Source organism: Scyliorhinus torazame, chromosome 20, assembly GCF_047496885.1.
Source record: "Scyliorhinus torazame isolate Kashiwa2021f chromosome 20, sScyTor2.1, whole genome shotgun sequence".
NCBI lineage: Eukaryota > Metazoa > Chordata > Chondrichthyes > Carcharhiniformes > Scyliorhinidae > Scyliorhinus > Scyliorhinus torazame.
The window spans coordinates 16,276,212-16,291,789 of NC_092726.1; the positions used below are offsets into that span (position 1 = coordinate 16,276,212).

At 48.1% G+C, this 15,578-nt stretch overlaps 2 protein-coding genes across 2 annotated transcripts in view; both read right to left on the reverse strand.

Annotated features, from left to right (window-relative positions):
• The window catches only part of LOC140396913 (histone-lysine N-methyltransferase NSD3-like), a 579,137-nt gene that overhangs the window by 116,507 nt on the left and 447,052 nt on the right, over positions 1–15,578 (reverse strand).
• Positions 1–15,578, reverse strand: part of LOC140397074 (fibroblast growth factor receptor 1-like) — a 215,582-nt gene that overhangs the window by 42,648 nt on the left and 157,356 nt on the right. Inside the window, exons 3-5 of the mRNA XM_072486106.1 lie at positions 14,889–15,152; positions 13,303–13,428; positions 8,221–8,390 (exon numbers count right to left, since the gene is read on the reverse strand). Coding sequence (XP_072342207.1) covers positions 8,221–8,390; positions 13,303–13,428; positions 14,889–15,152 — 560 coding nt within the window. The remainder of the gene's footprint in view (positions 1–8,220; positions 8,391–13,302; positions 13,429–14,888; positions 15,153–15,578) is intronic.

Genomic DNA, 15,578 nt, shown 5'->3' on the forward strand with positions numbered 1-15,578 from the left:
CCTTCAACCTTCTTCTGTCTCGACACAAGTAAGCTTTTGGCCCAACTTTCTCAGAATATCATCGTGCCTTGGCTGCAAATCATTTACATCCGCCTAACCGCCATCAGTCTTCAGCTCAAAGACCATCAAAGTCCTGATTCAAGGTAACTGCTTCGGCAAAGAAATTCAGCTGGTAACCCACTAATATCAATAGCACAAACACTATGCTTCCAAGAAGCAACAAATGAATTAATAAAATAAGCAAAATAACGCAGATGCTGAAATCTGAAACAAGAGGAGGAAGCTGGGAAAACTCAGCAGATCTGCCAGCAAATCTCAGATGGTCGTGAATCTGTGCAATACCTTACCGCAGAGAGCTGTAGGGAGACTGGGTTGTTAAGCATATTCAAAACTGAGACAGGCAGATTTTTAATCGGTAAGGGAATAAAGAGTTATATATCAGATCAGCCATGATGATTTCATTGAATGGCAGAGCAGACCGATGGGCCGAGCGGTCTACTTCTGCTCCTATATCTTACGGTCTTGTCCACCAGGAGAGAAACAGAGTTAACAATTTGAGTCATGGACTCTTCATCGGAACTGTGGAACTTGATCAGTTCTAACAAAATGTTCTTCCTGTGATTCGGTGGACTCCCAGCTCCTCTTCCTGTGATTGGGTGGACTCCCAGCTCCTCTTCCTGTGATTGGGTGGACTCCCAGCTCCTCTTCCTGTGATTGGGTGGACTCCCAGCTCCTCTTCCTGTGATTCGGTGGACTCCCAGCCCCTCTTCCTGTGATTGGGTGGACTCCCAGCTCCTCTTCCTGTGATTGGGTGGACTCCCAGCTCCTCTTCCTGTGATTCGGTGGACTCCCAGCTCCTCTTCCTGTGATTGGGTGGACTCCCAGCTCCTCTTCCTGTGATTGGGTGGACTCCCAGCTCCTCTTCCTGTGATTGGGTGGACTCCCAGCTCCTCTTCCTGTGATTGGGTGGACTCCCAGCTCCTCTTCCTGTGATTGGGTGGACTCCCAGCTCCTCTTCCTGTGATTCGGTGGACTCCCAGCTCCTCTTCCTGTGATTCGGTGGACTCCCAGCCCATTTTCAAGCAGACACATGGAGAATTTAATTGAGTAGGGCTTTGGGGGGAAATCTGCGAGCTAAACAGAACAGTCAAGATTCATGTCACAGCTCAGACTGCTGAGGCTCAATGAGCTTCAGCCCATTCGCATGGAACTTTCTCACATACAGGGAGATTGAGAAAAGCATGATATAGCGAGGACACAAGGATAGACAGGTTCCTCTTCCAGTGCTCAGCTCAGGCAATCTACTCTGATTAAATCTGCGAGGGACAGAGTGGTCATGCAAAGCTGTTAAATCTTGGTCTTCGGTGTGCAGCACTGGAAGGGTTAAAATATTACAGGGTCTATTTGCAACGAAGCTCAACATGCTGCAGTGTTGTGATAGGTTGGTGATGATCCCAGGACATTTTCTCTCAATGACCTTTGACCAACATGAAAGGGCAGGCCCAATCAGGAAAGAAAATCCTTCACGAGTAACCCTGCCCTGGTTGTTTGGGATGGTATAATCGGTTCCAGCTGCTCTGTGACAGGCTCGAACTGAACGTAAACACAATATAATCGTTAAAGCAGATGTTCAAATGCACTGTGAACCTCGGAAACATAACTACGTAAGACCACTCCCAGTGGCAGCCATCTTAGCAAGGCTAACAGAAGCAGGGTCTTTCATCTTTCCCAGGCTGTGGAAATAATCAACTGCACAGATGGGCTTGAATTTCAACTGGAGATAGCCAGTTCGTAGCAAAGTTGAAGCAAGCTTGCAGCATTATTACCCTTACAAAGGAAGTTGTTTGATGAAGAGACTCGGGGGAAATCTCTTCACTCAGAAGAGTTGACCAGGCAGAGAAAGCGGTCTGATCTATTCGATGTCTTCAGGTAAAAGTAGCCAAACCGCTGAAGCTGAGGGAAGCTTTGCGGTGTGTAGTGAGCGAGGCAGTGGGGTTTGTTTTTGGATTGGCTCTCGTACCGGGGCAGATTCGATACAAAGGACGCAATGGCTTCAAACAAATGGTGGTTCCATGTGACCAGCCTGATTTCACAGCACAGGCCTCTTCCAACAGCTCACTAATTACATACAGCACAAAAACAGGCCATTTAGTCCAGACTGGTCCACATCTTTCTTCCAAGACTGTGAACCAGGTGAAACCCATTATTTCCACAGGGCAATGTTGACGGACAAAGCCAGAGGCTCCGGCACATCTGAGGTCAAGCGTCACTGAGCCACTCACTGTCAGGTCAGAACTCAGTCGCCTCGCTGCAGCTGCCGTGGAACCAACGTTCCTTCACACAGATTTAGGAAACAACCTCGAAACACGTGGAAACCTGAAGAGGATGCTTATTGTCTCCAAGATAATTTTGATTACCAGGAAACTAATTTCGAACACAGTTTCCCTGCATTTTCAAATATTTTGAATTCACCATGGACTTTCACAGAATCCTTTACATTGCAGAAGGAGGCCACTCGGCCAATCGGGTCTGCACTGGCTCTCTGAAACATCATTCTACCGAATTCCACTCCCCTGCTTTATCCTCAGCATCCTGCACATTCTTTTTGGATAGCAATCAAATTGCCTTTTGAAACTTCGATGGAACCTGCTTCCACCACCTCTCAGGAAGTTTGTTCCCGACTCCAGCCACCCTCTGGGTGAAAAAGCTTTTCCTCAGAGCACATTTACGGCACAGAAACAGGCCATTCAGCCCACCTTTCTGCTCCATCCACCCATTCAGATTGGACGCCCATCAGCCAAGCTTTTTGTTCCTTTTTCTCTCTTCTGTCTTGGCCAATACTTAATCCTCAGCAAACATCACCGGAAAAAACAGGCATTCTGGTCGCTTGTACCATTGCTGTTTGTGGGAGCTTGCTGGGAGTAAATTGGCTGCTGTGCTTCCTCTATTAGACCAGTGACTACACTGTTCTCCTGAGATGGGCAGTTTGCAGGTCTTGTGCACGCTACTCGCGGCCAGAGCAATGGGCACAACTGTGTAGCTGCGCACAGAATGCAGGACCAAGTGCAGAGGGTGAGCACCGTTCTGAGCCTTCTGATGGCACATTTCAAACCAGGTACACTGCAATGAGTGAAACCAATCTTAACTCAATAGCATTGGAATCAGTACCCGTAAAGAACACCATCCAGGGTTTGGTCGCCTGTTGGGAGTGAAGGAGACAAACTGTGATGATTCACTACCGATGGACCATTCCGACAGTTTGGAACACAACTGCTCCAACTGGTTGGGGATCCTGTGCAGAGCACATCAATCAGAAAGCCACATTCTGAGCTTCGTTAGCTGACTGCGGATAGCCTTCAGCGACAGGAGGCACACACACAATGGAAACTGGGTGTCAACAGCATCCAGTTTCAGCCCTTCCGAATGAAAGCCTCTCTGGTGTCACTGAGGCATGCAGCCCTGTCTTCACTGTATAGGGCTACCATTCACCTGACAGCTGTGTGTGGCAGTGGGGATGAGGGTGGGGCAAAGGAACCAGGTATTCAGTCCCGTCCAAGCAAATTCTGCCCACCCCCTTCAAAACTGGGCAGCAGATCCATTCCTTTCCTCTGCCCCCCCCCCCCCCCCCCCCCCTTCCACTCCCAGCACATTCCAAGCCGGGTCTGGCTGCCTGTGTGTCGCACCCTCAAACCATCAGTCCTGACAGCAAGCTGTGTGTACGCTAAGCTGTGTGTACGCCACTCTGCGTGGCAGGATTCTGCAGTGACCACCCTATCATATCAGGTCAGGACAACGGGCAACGCAACATAACCAGCTTTTAATGTGGCAAAAGCTGTTTCACAACATTTATCAAAACAAAATCCGGCATTGATTCACTGCCTGTGGCTTTTTTCCTTCGTTATCCCCTGATGGATGGGTGGGTGTTGCTGGCCAGGCCGAGCTGCTTACCCAGCCCTAACGTCTCTTACACCCGAGCGGCCAAGGGTCATTTCAGAGGAGCAGGGTCAACCACATTGTCAGGGGGCAGATTAGGTACGGGTGGCAGATTTCCAACCCTCAAAGATATCAGTGAGCCAGATGGGTGTTTACAAGAATCACTGATCGTTGTTAAGGTAGCCGTTACTGAGACAAACCTTCTATTTCAGATTTATTTATGGAATTTTAATTCCACCAGCATCTGCCATGGTGGGATTTGAACCCATGTCGCCAGAACATTTGCTGGGGCCTCTGGGTGACATTACCACGATACCCCCTTCATCCTATCACTGCGGGCCCACCTGCAAAGGGTGGACACAGATTTGCGAAATGAAGCTCAGAGTGAAAATCCCAAAGAGCAGTCCCGCTACATGAGTTACTCTGAGAATGGGACGAGATTATTCCAGGGAATTCCAATCAAGTACTTCCACCACAGGTATGATGGGCCGAATGGCCCAATTCCCTGCTGCGTCATTCTCTGAGCACCACATTGTTATTGAGGCAATACTTTCTGAATCAAAACTCATGACCCAGCTTCCCTACAATCAATGAGCGTGTTTACTTTAAGCCAGATCCCATCTTAGACGTGATCCCACAATGTGTGAGTGAGCAAGAGGCTCAGGGCATGCCAAGGAGAGCTGCTGAAATATCCCCCACTCGGCACTTTGCACACAATCTGAGCCTTAACTCAAAAATTGAGGTGCCGTCAACTCACCTCCACCTCCAACTTGGTGGGCCTGCTCCTGTCACCATTTGATCCCGATCTTCCCAATTCAGCTTCGTCTATGCGCTTATGGCTTCAACTGTATTTGTTTCATGCCAAACCTCCTGATGCAACTTGACCGTCCGTCTTATACTGGCTGGCAAGGCTGCTTTGTCATCGCCCTGGATGCGATTGTTTGAGCAATTTAGCCCATCTGACTGGGTCTAGACAGGCAGAGGCCAAAAGCATCCAGTCTCCTTCTCAGCTTAATTCCCAGTGCGCAAAGGAACCTGGCACCTTGCTGAGTTACATTAGGTCTCCCCACTATCCATTTACACAGACTCCAAATGTTACCAACATTTAAAATCTTTCGAAGAGTTAAAAAATAAATTTGACAGTGCACTGAAGCACAGGGTCAGAACACAAATTTGACAGGCATGCACACCATGAAACTGAAACAAAATAAATTACTTAATTAAAGATGAGTTGTTACAGGGAGCTAAGCCTGTGCTAGAGGCACTGACACCTGATGCAGAGCTCTTGGCTGTTAGATACAATCTAACTGCTAACCTGCCTGGATTTGCCTGATTGGCACTTGGGATTTTATTACTGGGTCCTCAGGCTTTTAGCAAATTTGATCTCAAGTTGCACCTGGCTGTGAAGGTCTGCACTTCAGGTGCCCCTCCCTCACTCTGAACCCTCTCCTGAAATCTCTGTAACCTTGGCCCTCTATCTCCATCATTCCCTCCAGGCCTCCGAGATCTCTGTACCCTGTTCCCCCGTATCGCTATAACCTCCTCCAGTCCTTCGAGATCTCTGTAGCACTGTTCCCCCGTATCGCTGTAACCTCCTCCAGTGTTACAGCCCTTTGAGATCTCTGTAGCCCTGTACCCCCCATGTCTGTAACCTCCTCCAGCCCTTCGAGATCTCTGTACCCTGTTCCCCTGTATCGCTGTAACCTCCTCCAGTCCTTCGAGATCTCTGTACCCTGTTCCCCCGTATCGCTATAACCTCCTCCAGTCCTTCGAGATCTCTGTAGCCCTGTTCCCCCGTATCGCTGTAACCTCCTCCAGTGCTACAGCCCTTTGAGATCTCTGTAGCCCTGTACCCCCCATGTCTGTAACCTCCTCCAGCCCTTCGAGAGCTCTGTACCCTGTTCCCCCGTATCGCTGTAACCTCCTCCAGTCCTCCGAGATCTCTGTACCCTGTTCCCCCGTATCGCTGTAATCTCCTCCAGTCGTTCGAGATCTCTGTAGCCCTGTTCCCCGGTATCGCTATAACCTCCTCCAGCCCTTCGAGATCTCTGGAGACCTGTTCCCCTGTATCTTTGTAACCTCCTCCAGTCCTACAGCCCTTCGAGATCTCTGTAGCCCTGTTCCCCCGTATCGCTGTAACCTCCTCCAGCCCTTCGAGATCTCTGGAGACCTGTTCCCCTGTATCGCTGTAACCTCCTCCAGTCCTTCGAGATCTCTGTAGCCCTGTTCCCCTGTATCGTTGTAACCTCCTCCAGTCCTACAGCCCTTCGAGATCTCTGTAGCCCTGTTCCCCCGTATCGCTGTAACCTCCTCCAGTCTTACTGCCCTTCGAGATCTCTGGAGACCTGTTCCCCTGTATCGTTGTAACCTCCTCCAGTCCTTCGAGATCTCTGTAGCCCTGTTCCCCTGTATCGTTGTAACCTCCTCCAGTCCTACAGCCCTCCGAGATCTCTGTAGCCCTGTTTCCCCGTATCGCTGTAACCTCCTCCAGTCCTACATCCTTCGAGATCTCTGTAGCCCTGTTCCCCCGTTTCGCTGTAACCTCCTCCAGCCCTTCGAGATCTCTGGAGACCTGTTCCCCCGTATCGCTGTAACCTCCTCCAGTCCTTCGAGATCTCTGGAGACCTGTTCCCCTGTATCGCTGTAACCTCCTCCAGCCCTTCGAGATCTCTGTAGCCCTGTTCCCCCGTATCGCTGTAACCTCCTCCAGCCCTTCGAAATCTCTGTAGCCCTGTTCCCCCGTATCGCTGTAACCTCCTACAATCCTTCGAGATCTCTGGAGACCTGTTCCCCTGTATCGTTGTAACCTCCTCCAGTCCTTCGAGATCTCTGTAGCCCTGTTCCCCTGTATCGTTGTAACCTCCTCCAGTCCTACAGCCCTTCGAGATCTCTGTAGCCCTGTTTCCCCGTATCGCTGTAACCTCCTCCAGTCCTTCGAGATCTCTGGAGACCTGTTCCCCTGTATCACTGTAACCTCCTCCAGTCCTTCGAGATCTCTGGAGACCTGTTCCCCTGTATCGTTGTAACCTCCTCCAGTCCTTCGAGATCTCTGTAGCCCTGTTCACCCGTACCGCTGTAACCTCCTCCAGTCCTACATCCTTCGAGATCTCTGTAGCCTTGTTTCCCCGTATCGCTGTAACCTCCTCCAGTCCTACATCCTTTGAGATCTCTGTAGCCCTGTTCCCCCGTATCGCTGTAACCTCCTACAATCCTTCGAGATCTCTGGAGACCTGTTCCCCTGTATCGTTGTAACCTCCTCCAGTCCTTTGAGATCTCTGTAGCCCTGTTCCCCTGTATCGTTGTAACCTCCTACAGCCCTTCGAGATCTCTGTAGCCCTGTTTCCCCGTATCGCTGTAACCTCCTCCAGTCCTTCGAGATCTGTGGAGACCTGTTCCCCTGTATCACTGTAACCTCCTCCAGTCCTTCGAGATCTCTGGAGACCTGTTCCCCTGTATCGTTGTAACCTCCTCCAGTCTTTCGAGATCTCTGTAGCCCTGTTTCCCCGTATCGCTGTAACCTCCTCCAGTCCTACATCCTTCGAGATCTCTGTAGCCCTGTTCCCCGTATCGCTGTAACCTCCTCCAGCCCTTCGAGATCTCTGTAGCCCTGTTCCCCCCATCTCTGTAACCTCCAGTCCTACAACCGAATGAGATTTCTGCAGCAGTCCAATTTTGGCCAGTTTTAATCGCTCCGCTACTGACGCCTATGCCTTCACCTGCTGATGCCTGAATCTCTGGAAGGCCCTCAAGAAACATCCCTGGATTATTCCCCTCCTTTAAGGCCTTCTTGCTGCATCTCTCTTCAACCAAGCTTTTGACCATCTATATAAATATCGCCTCATGTGACTCGGTTTCATGTTGTGGCTGATGGGCACTTCACAGGAACCCTGTTATCTTCATCGATCAGCAGACATACAGTCAACTGAACCCCCTTTTATTACGCCTGGGAAAGTAAATAAATATCATACTTGACCTGAACACCGACACATCCAATGGGTTACCCCAGTGAGCTGGTGTAGAATCACCACTTCCAGGAGGGAGAAAGGGGGGTTGAAATGCAACATTTCAGACTGAGATGCAGAGAAATGCCTTTATGATTTTTCACTCCAGATATCTGTGGATGCTCAGGCAGTGAATATATTCAAGGCAGAGATTGTTCGAATTGTGGACACTCGGGATTAAACAACAGAATAGCTATGAAGTTATATCATGAACACTTGCCCCTAGATTTGGCTCGAAACACAGAGCCACAGATTGTTTGGGTACTGGGTGATGATTTGACCATACCTTGAAGCCACCAATCCGGTGATCTTGTTTGAAGTCTTTCCCATTCTTTAACCAGTGCAGTGATGGCAGTGGGTTCCCACTAGCTGGGCAGCGGAATTTCACTGTTTTCATGGCAGGCACAGCATGAAGTCTCTTCTCCATCTTCTCTGGCTGGGACCAGTACGGGGCTCCTGTGAAGAACAAGGAGACATGTATTTTTCCCCCATAGCTCACTGGACAACATGGTCACGTTGGTAATGGAGATTCTATCCAATGTATGAAGCTCAAACTCAACCCAGGTAAAAATGAACCCCTCCATTTTCATTCATGGGTCATTATCTGCTTTATTCTCAGTGTTTCTCTCTGTTGCTCAAAATGATTTGCTTCGGATAGGTTACACTGATGTTGTACCAGGGCATGCGCGCACTTCCTCTCTGTCCCTGTCTCTCCTTAGGTCTTTGACCAGACTTCTGGTCATCTGCCCTTATACCTCGGCATCACTGCATCTTCGGACACTGGTGCTGCGTAAAGGTGTTAAACAAATGCAAGTTGTATCTGTGGAGGTTTGAGTGGGTATTTTGTGCACACCAGGAGCACTAATTCTGACTGTTAGATCCTCCCTGTGCAACAATTTCCTCATTGCTTGGCTTGCTCCATTCTCAGGCTGGGTGGTGCATTTCTGCAAAATGGCTTCTCATTCAACCCATGATCCCACCCCTGCTGTGCCCCAAACAGCAGTCAGACACTCCATACGCCTGTCTCCCAGTGTCACATTAAGAGTTGACTCAAGGTAGAAGATTAACCTGACAGCAGCTCAGTTACAATTGGAGTGAAACTGATAGCCTACTCCTGAGAAGACGCTATGAGGCTTCCTGTTCCCCTATTGATCCCTTTACAAATTCTTGAAATTGTATTCAGTTTTATGCATTGATTAAGAACTGATGAGGAGTCACCGACAAAGCTGGTCAGAACTCCATTTCGAGTTGTCAGTCAAAGCGGCTGCTTCATGCTTGCAGCTGTCATACTGAGCAAGTCGGTGCAGAAAGGGTCTCTTTAAACAATAATGGATCAGCTTACACAACCTGTCTGCCTTATTCCATGCACTCACCCCTGCAAACTGACAGTAAGAGGAAAAGCCAACTGACTGGCCTCACTGAACCCTGACTGTATTTAATAACTGGAGGTAGATGGTGGATTCTTGCCTCTACTCCCCCTAATTAACTCCACTGAGGGACCTGGCATTATAATTGCCAGTACATGTTTTTTGTCAGTGGGTTTCCTGCAGTCAGACTCTGAGCATCAGCCCTTCAGCAATCACCTCGGGCACTTTGAACCATTCCACCATCCCAAACTTAAATCAGGGGAAGGCCACACCATGGTAATGCGGTCACTGAATGGTTATTTCTCAGATATGTTTTGGCGGAAGGGAAGTTGAATCTTCCCGTCCACCAAGATGGTTTTTCCTACTGATTCCCAATGGCTCAGCACTTCGGGGTTTCACTCCCTGTCAGAGGCGGAGTTGAAATGAGGCGGAACATTCCAGGATGGAACATTGGGAAGGCATGCCTCACAATCCAGGAGGGCTGAGACCAACCTCACATAACCCAATATTGACAGCTCAATTCTTTCTTGCATCCAGACTATTGAGCAAGAAAGGCAGGTTTATATTTATATCTCACCTTTCACAACTTTGGACATCCCAACGCATTTTGCAACCAATTAATGCACTTAAGAGTTGTCACTGTTCTGTTTGTCAATTTGCACACCGAACCCTGCCATATAGAGCAACGTGATAACGAGCAGAATATCGTGTCGCTTAGTGATGCTGGTTCAAGGCTAAATATTATGCAGGACACTGGGAATAATTTCCCCTGTTCTTCTTTGAAATTATGCCTTCGGGTCATTACATGATGAGGCCTCAGTTTAACATGTGATCAGAAAGCTGGTACATCCAGCAGCGCTGCACTCCTTCAGGACTGCACTGTGTGCCCCTGCACCATGAGCTCTGGACTCTGAACGGTGAGAGTTCCACCCCATGGTAACCCACAAAAGTCGATTGTGGCCACAGTATCTGCAGTACCGCTAAAAATGCCCGTCGCGGTAACTTGCTGATGCCAGCGTGTGCTCGTGGCCAGATGGAATTGAGGAAGATGCGTTTCATCAACGTGAAGGAATCCACTCTTTTCACCGAGTCAATTCATGAGTTGGATCTTCTGCAGCTAGGCAGAAGAGATTTCATTTTTTACCCTGATGAAAAGGTTTTAATTCCCATTTCAGGCACTCGAGACAAGAGTTCAGTGTGCACCTTTGAATTTCATTGTCTCATTCCTGCATTCATTCCGGAAATCACACACTTCAGAATGGGCTGATATTAAGAACTGCGGATGAGGAGATTAATCAAGAGAGCCAGAGGCGCATAGAGGTGTAGAGTTCCAGCACTTGCCAATAACCCTGGCTGAGTTTCCAGTCAAATTTAATCACCCAATCTACTCCATCACTGCTCCAGCAATGTAATTTGTCAGGTGCAGGATGGGGCGGCAGCGGGAAATAGGTCATTTAAAATGAGGTCTCTTTTCCCCTTCAGCAAAATATTCGATAAAACAAAGTACATTTAATATTTCCCGTCATCTCAGATTTTATCTCAAGTCTGAGGCAGATTGTGCTCTGCTACCAGGAATCAGGTGAAGTGGTGGGGCGGGTGTGTGTGTCCTCCCTGTTCAGATTACATACTGATCCACAGAGACAATCCTCTGGGTATAGAGGGATATGGCACGAGGAAGTGCTGCGGGTTTTAGCCAAGGGTGGTATCATGACCGGTACAGGTTTGGAGGGCCTGTGCTGTATTGTTCTTTGTTCTCTGCACTTCATACACACTTTCCCAAGTGGCGTCCACTGTGGGAAAATCATGCTGGCACTACTTTGCTTAAAGTAAAGTGGTGGGATGGTCCTATCTGCTACAACACTCAACAACAGATGAATAACAGACGTCACGACACCCCCACAGTGTGTTGCCGCCCATTCAAAGGCTTTTGTCTGAAACTTGAAACTCAGTCCTGCTGAGCAACCTCCTGTGTCGAATTCATATGAATGACTTGGATGAAGGGACTGAAGGTATGTGTCCTACATTTGCTGATGACAGAAAGTGAATGGTCAAAGATCTGGCAAATGGAGTTTCACGTGGGCCAATGTGAAATTGTTCACTTTGGCAGGAAAAATAAAAAAGGAAGCACATTGTCTAAATGGCGAGAGATTACAGAGCTCTCAGATGCAGAGGAATCTGGTGTCTGGTGACCACATCTTGATTACTGCGTACAGTGTTGGCCTATTCCCTTGTTTGAGGAAGGATGGAAATGTGTTGGAAGCAGGTCAGAGAAGGTTCACTAGACTTGCACCTGGAATAGGTGAGTTCTCTGATGAGAAAAGGTTGGACAGGCTAGGGTTGTATCTGCTAGGTTGTATTTAGAAGAGTAAGAGGAAACTTGATTGAAATCTTTGCAATTCGGAGGGGGATTGACAGGGTGGATGTGGAAAGATGTTTCCTCTTCTGAGACAATGCAGTACGAGGGGTCACTGTTTAAAAATAAGGGGTTGCCCATTTAAGACAGAGATGAGGAGGAATTTCTTCTCTCAGAGGGTATCTAATCTGTGGAATTCTTTACCGCAGAGAGCTGTGGATGCTAGGTCGTTAGGTATGCTCTGGGCTGAGAGAGACAGGTTTTTAATTAATAAGGGAACCAAGAGTCGTGAGGATAAGGCGGGAAAGTGCAGTTGAGGATTATCATACCAGATTAGTTATGATCTCCTTGAATGGTGCAGCAGAATCGATGGGCCAAACGGCCTACATCGCTCCTATGTCTTATAGTCTGATTGTACATTTGAAGAGTTTTTTGAATAAATTTAGAGTACCCAGTTCATTTTTTCAATTAAGAAGCAATTTAACTTGGCCAATTCACCTGCCGTGCACATCGTTTTGGGTTGTGGGGGCGAGACCCACTCAGCCACGGGGAGAATGTGTAAACTCCACACGGACAGTGACCCAGGGCCGGGATTGAACCCGGGCCCTCGGCACCATGAGGCAGCAGATATTTGAAGAGTTAACTGGGGTCATCATGGTTCATGGCACGATTGCCTGTTAATGACTTCTTCACTGCAAAAACCCACACTTGAGAATCTGAAAACAGTGCCAGCTATTCAGGTGCAAATTTAATTCAACAGGCAAATCACAATGATTTGTGAGCACCAGAGTTAGGGAAGAAATTCAAGACAAAAAAAGGCAACAAATTAATTGTTGCCTTACTGACGCATCTTTAAGAATAAAAGAGAGACCCATTCTTGTGGCAATTAGACCAGAAAAAAGATGTTTTGATGCTGACATGCAATCTTCTGTACCTGGCACCAGTGGGAAGCTTCCAGTCAGTGTGATGGACAATGGTGAATGGTACATATGACAAAGAGGGTGTGAAAACCAGAGTTGTCACCCTCCCCCATTTGTCTTCGTTCTGACAGAATCAGTCCAGGATATATCAAGCTGAGAGATATCATTCAGTGCAAGGCTGTTTCTTCATTAATGAAGAGGAATGAGAGGAAGCAAGAGAGCAGTGGGAGGGGGGAGGGGGGGAACAGAGAGCGCAGATGGGGAAGGGGCTAAAGGAGAGGGCGGGCGAGAACAAAGGGAGACTGCGTGAGAGAGCGAAGGGAGAGGGATCCCCATGCCATGACCAAATATAAAAGATCTGATGTGCCAATGTGTTGCCATGATGCACCAGCCACTGACTTTACAAATGCTAAACACTGCGGCTCAAGTGGCCGCACTCTCACCCCTCCAAGGAAATGGTAAAACTGCTATGTGCAAATTGGCATCATGTTTTCTACATTCCTTCAAAATTATTCCACTGGCTGGGAAAGGTGTAGTAAAAATGCAGATTCATTCCTAGATGTCACATACATCAGTATGCCAACTGCCCAACAGTAGCAGCCACATTGGTAATTTAACCATTGCCAATTTGGGAAGAAAATAGACCAGGAAAACCAGATCAGGCAGCACCCTGGTCAGACCATGTTCAGACTATAAATCAGCTGTGCCTTCTTCCCCATCGCACTTACTTGCTTCCTTCCTGCCCTTGGCTGTTTCCTCCGACTCATCCTCTTCATCATTGTCACCATCATTATCTTCATCATCTTCGTCATCTTCGTCTTCATCCTCGTCATCCTCCACTAAGAACAGGGTATCTAGGCCAGGAGCGTGATCAGGTTATTTGGGAGATTATTCAAGATTAAAGGTGCCAGGCGTTTGCACCGTGTTTCACAGACATGGGATCAGAGGCGACACAATAGCAATAATTCATGTTGACGAAACGTTAACCCCATTACCTCAGATTGCCTGCTCAGCTTTGCTATTACTGTCTGCACTATTCCAAGGTCAAGTGCCCTGCTCCAGGACTGGACAATTAGCCAATAAAACGAGGGGAGCTGTACTTGGGTAATGCCTTGAACATAGTCAAACATCCCAAGGTGCTTTGTGAGAAGCATCATCAGACTAGGTTTGACCAGAAGATATGTGGACAGGTGGCCCAAAAGATTGGTTAAAGAGGGAAGTTCAAATTGTAAACTTGAAGGAAAAGGTCAAGGGATGGAATTCCAGAGCTTAGCATCTTGGCAGTTGTTCATGATTATATTCGGTGATATGCAAGAAGCCACAATTAGCAGAGTACAGAGGCGTTGGAGGTTTGAGGGGCTGGAGGAGATCACAGATAGTGAGGCGTGAGGCCATGGAGTGATTCAGAAACAAAGATGAGAGTTTTAACATCGAGGTGCCGTTTAACTGGGAACCAATATAGGTTGGCGAGCACTGGGGTGTCCCAAAAGACACGCTGTTAGGTCATTTGGACATTCTGAATTCTCCCTCTGTATACCCAAACAGGCGCGGTAGTGTGGCGAGTATGGCCTTTTCACAGTAACTTCATTGCAGTGTTAATGTAAGCCTACTTGTGACAATAAACATTGTTATTATGATGGGTGAATGGGCTTGACTTTGCAGTATCAGCACTTGGGGTGACTTCAGGTTTACAGATGGTAGAAGGTGAGTGTTGGAATAGTCAAGCCTCGAGGTAACAAAGGGATGGCTGAGGGTTTCAGCAGATGGGCTGAGGGAGGTTTGGCATCGGCTGATGTTGCAGAAGTGCAAGATGGCCGAGTTATGTGACAGGAAGCTCATCTAGAGTCAAAATGTGACGCCACGGTTACGAAGAGTCTGCTTCAGCCTCAGAGGAAAATTGGTGAAAATATCTGGGGTGTAATTCGACACTGACACGGTAACAGGTGCTGCTTCGGCTCAAGAGGGTCATAACATCAAATGGTCACCCATCAGTGCTTTTCCCAGATGCTGATACATCCATCGGGTAGATGCAGCATTCCCTGTGTTTATTTCAATAAAAGACAATGGGGGTGAAATTAGCCTGGGTCACAAAAATAAATAGAATCACATCTTACACCTGCAGTAAGTAGACTTCCGCTACCATATAACTGAATAACAGAGAGGCTGTATAAAGGCAAGGCAAAGTCACTCTCCTGTTTCACATCCCTCCCTTTATCAAATTCCACCAGTAATGTGTCTTTCAAACCCTCCTGCCTCATCAGCAGGCCTCAGGCTGCTGGGGCAATGCTTTTCTTCATCTTGGATTGCCACGTACCAGAGACATTGACAGCAAAGTGCGAGGTCTCACTGCCAGACGGCCCGTCGGTGACACAGGTATAGAGGCCAGAGTCCTCCCGTACCGAGTTGGTGATCTGGAGGTACTCAGCAGTGATTCTGGTGCGGTTGTTGGTGGGCAGCTGTACCCTGTCCTTTGTCCAGTCGATGCTTTGGACATCCTCCCTCAGGGGACAGCGCAGCTCGAGGGTGTTGCCTGGATTTGCAGAGTATGGTTCTACCTTGGTCTTCTGTCTCAAGGATACTGCAAAGCAAAGAGGAAGAGAGTCAATGTCAGTGTGCTGCCATAGTTGAAATATAATCACAACATACGTTTATCGTGATAAGGTTGCCCAGATGCCTGTTGACAGTAACGCAAGAAGACAGCCGCTGGGAATTTCCTCGGAGAATCAGCCGAATTGGCCATCATGAACACGGGTGCAAGATTGGTGAAAATGTGGTTGTCACCTGAGGTCAGATAAGAATGCCCCATTCAAACACAGTGAAGAAAATTCCTGCTCTTAATTTTCTGCGAGGCGACTGACTTGAATCCAGTAAAGAAGGAGGAACTGTTTCCAGTGGCAGAAGGGTTGAGAACCAGAGGATACAGATTTAAGATCATTGGCTAAGGAATAGGGTGGGAAAAAAGTAATTGACACAGTAAGTCACTGCGCATAGCCTGAAACTGATT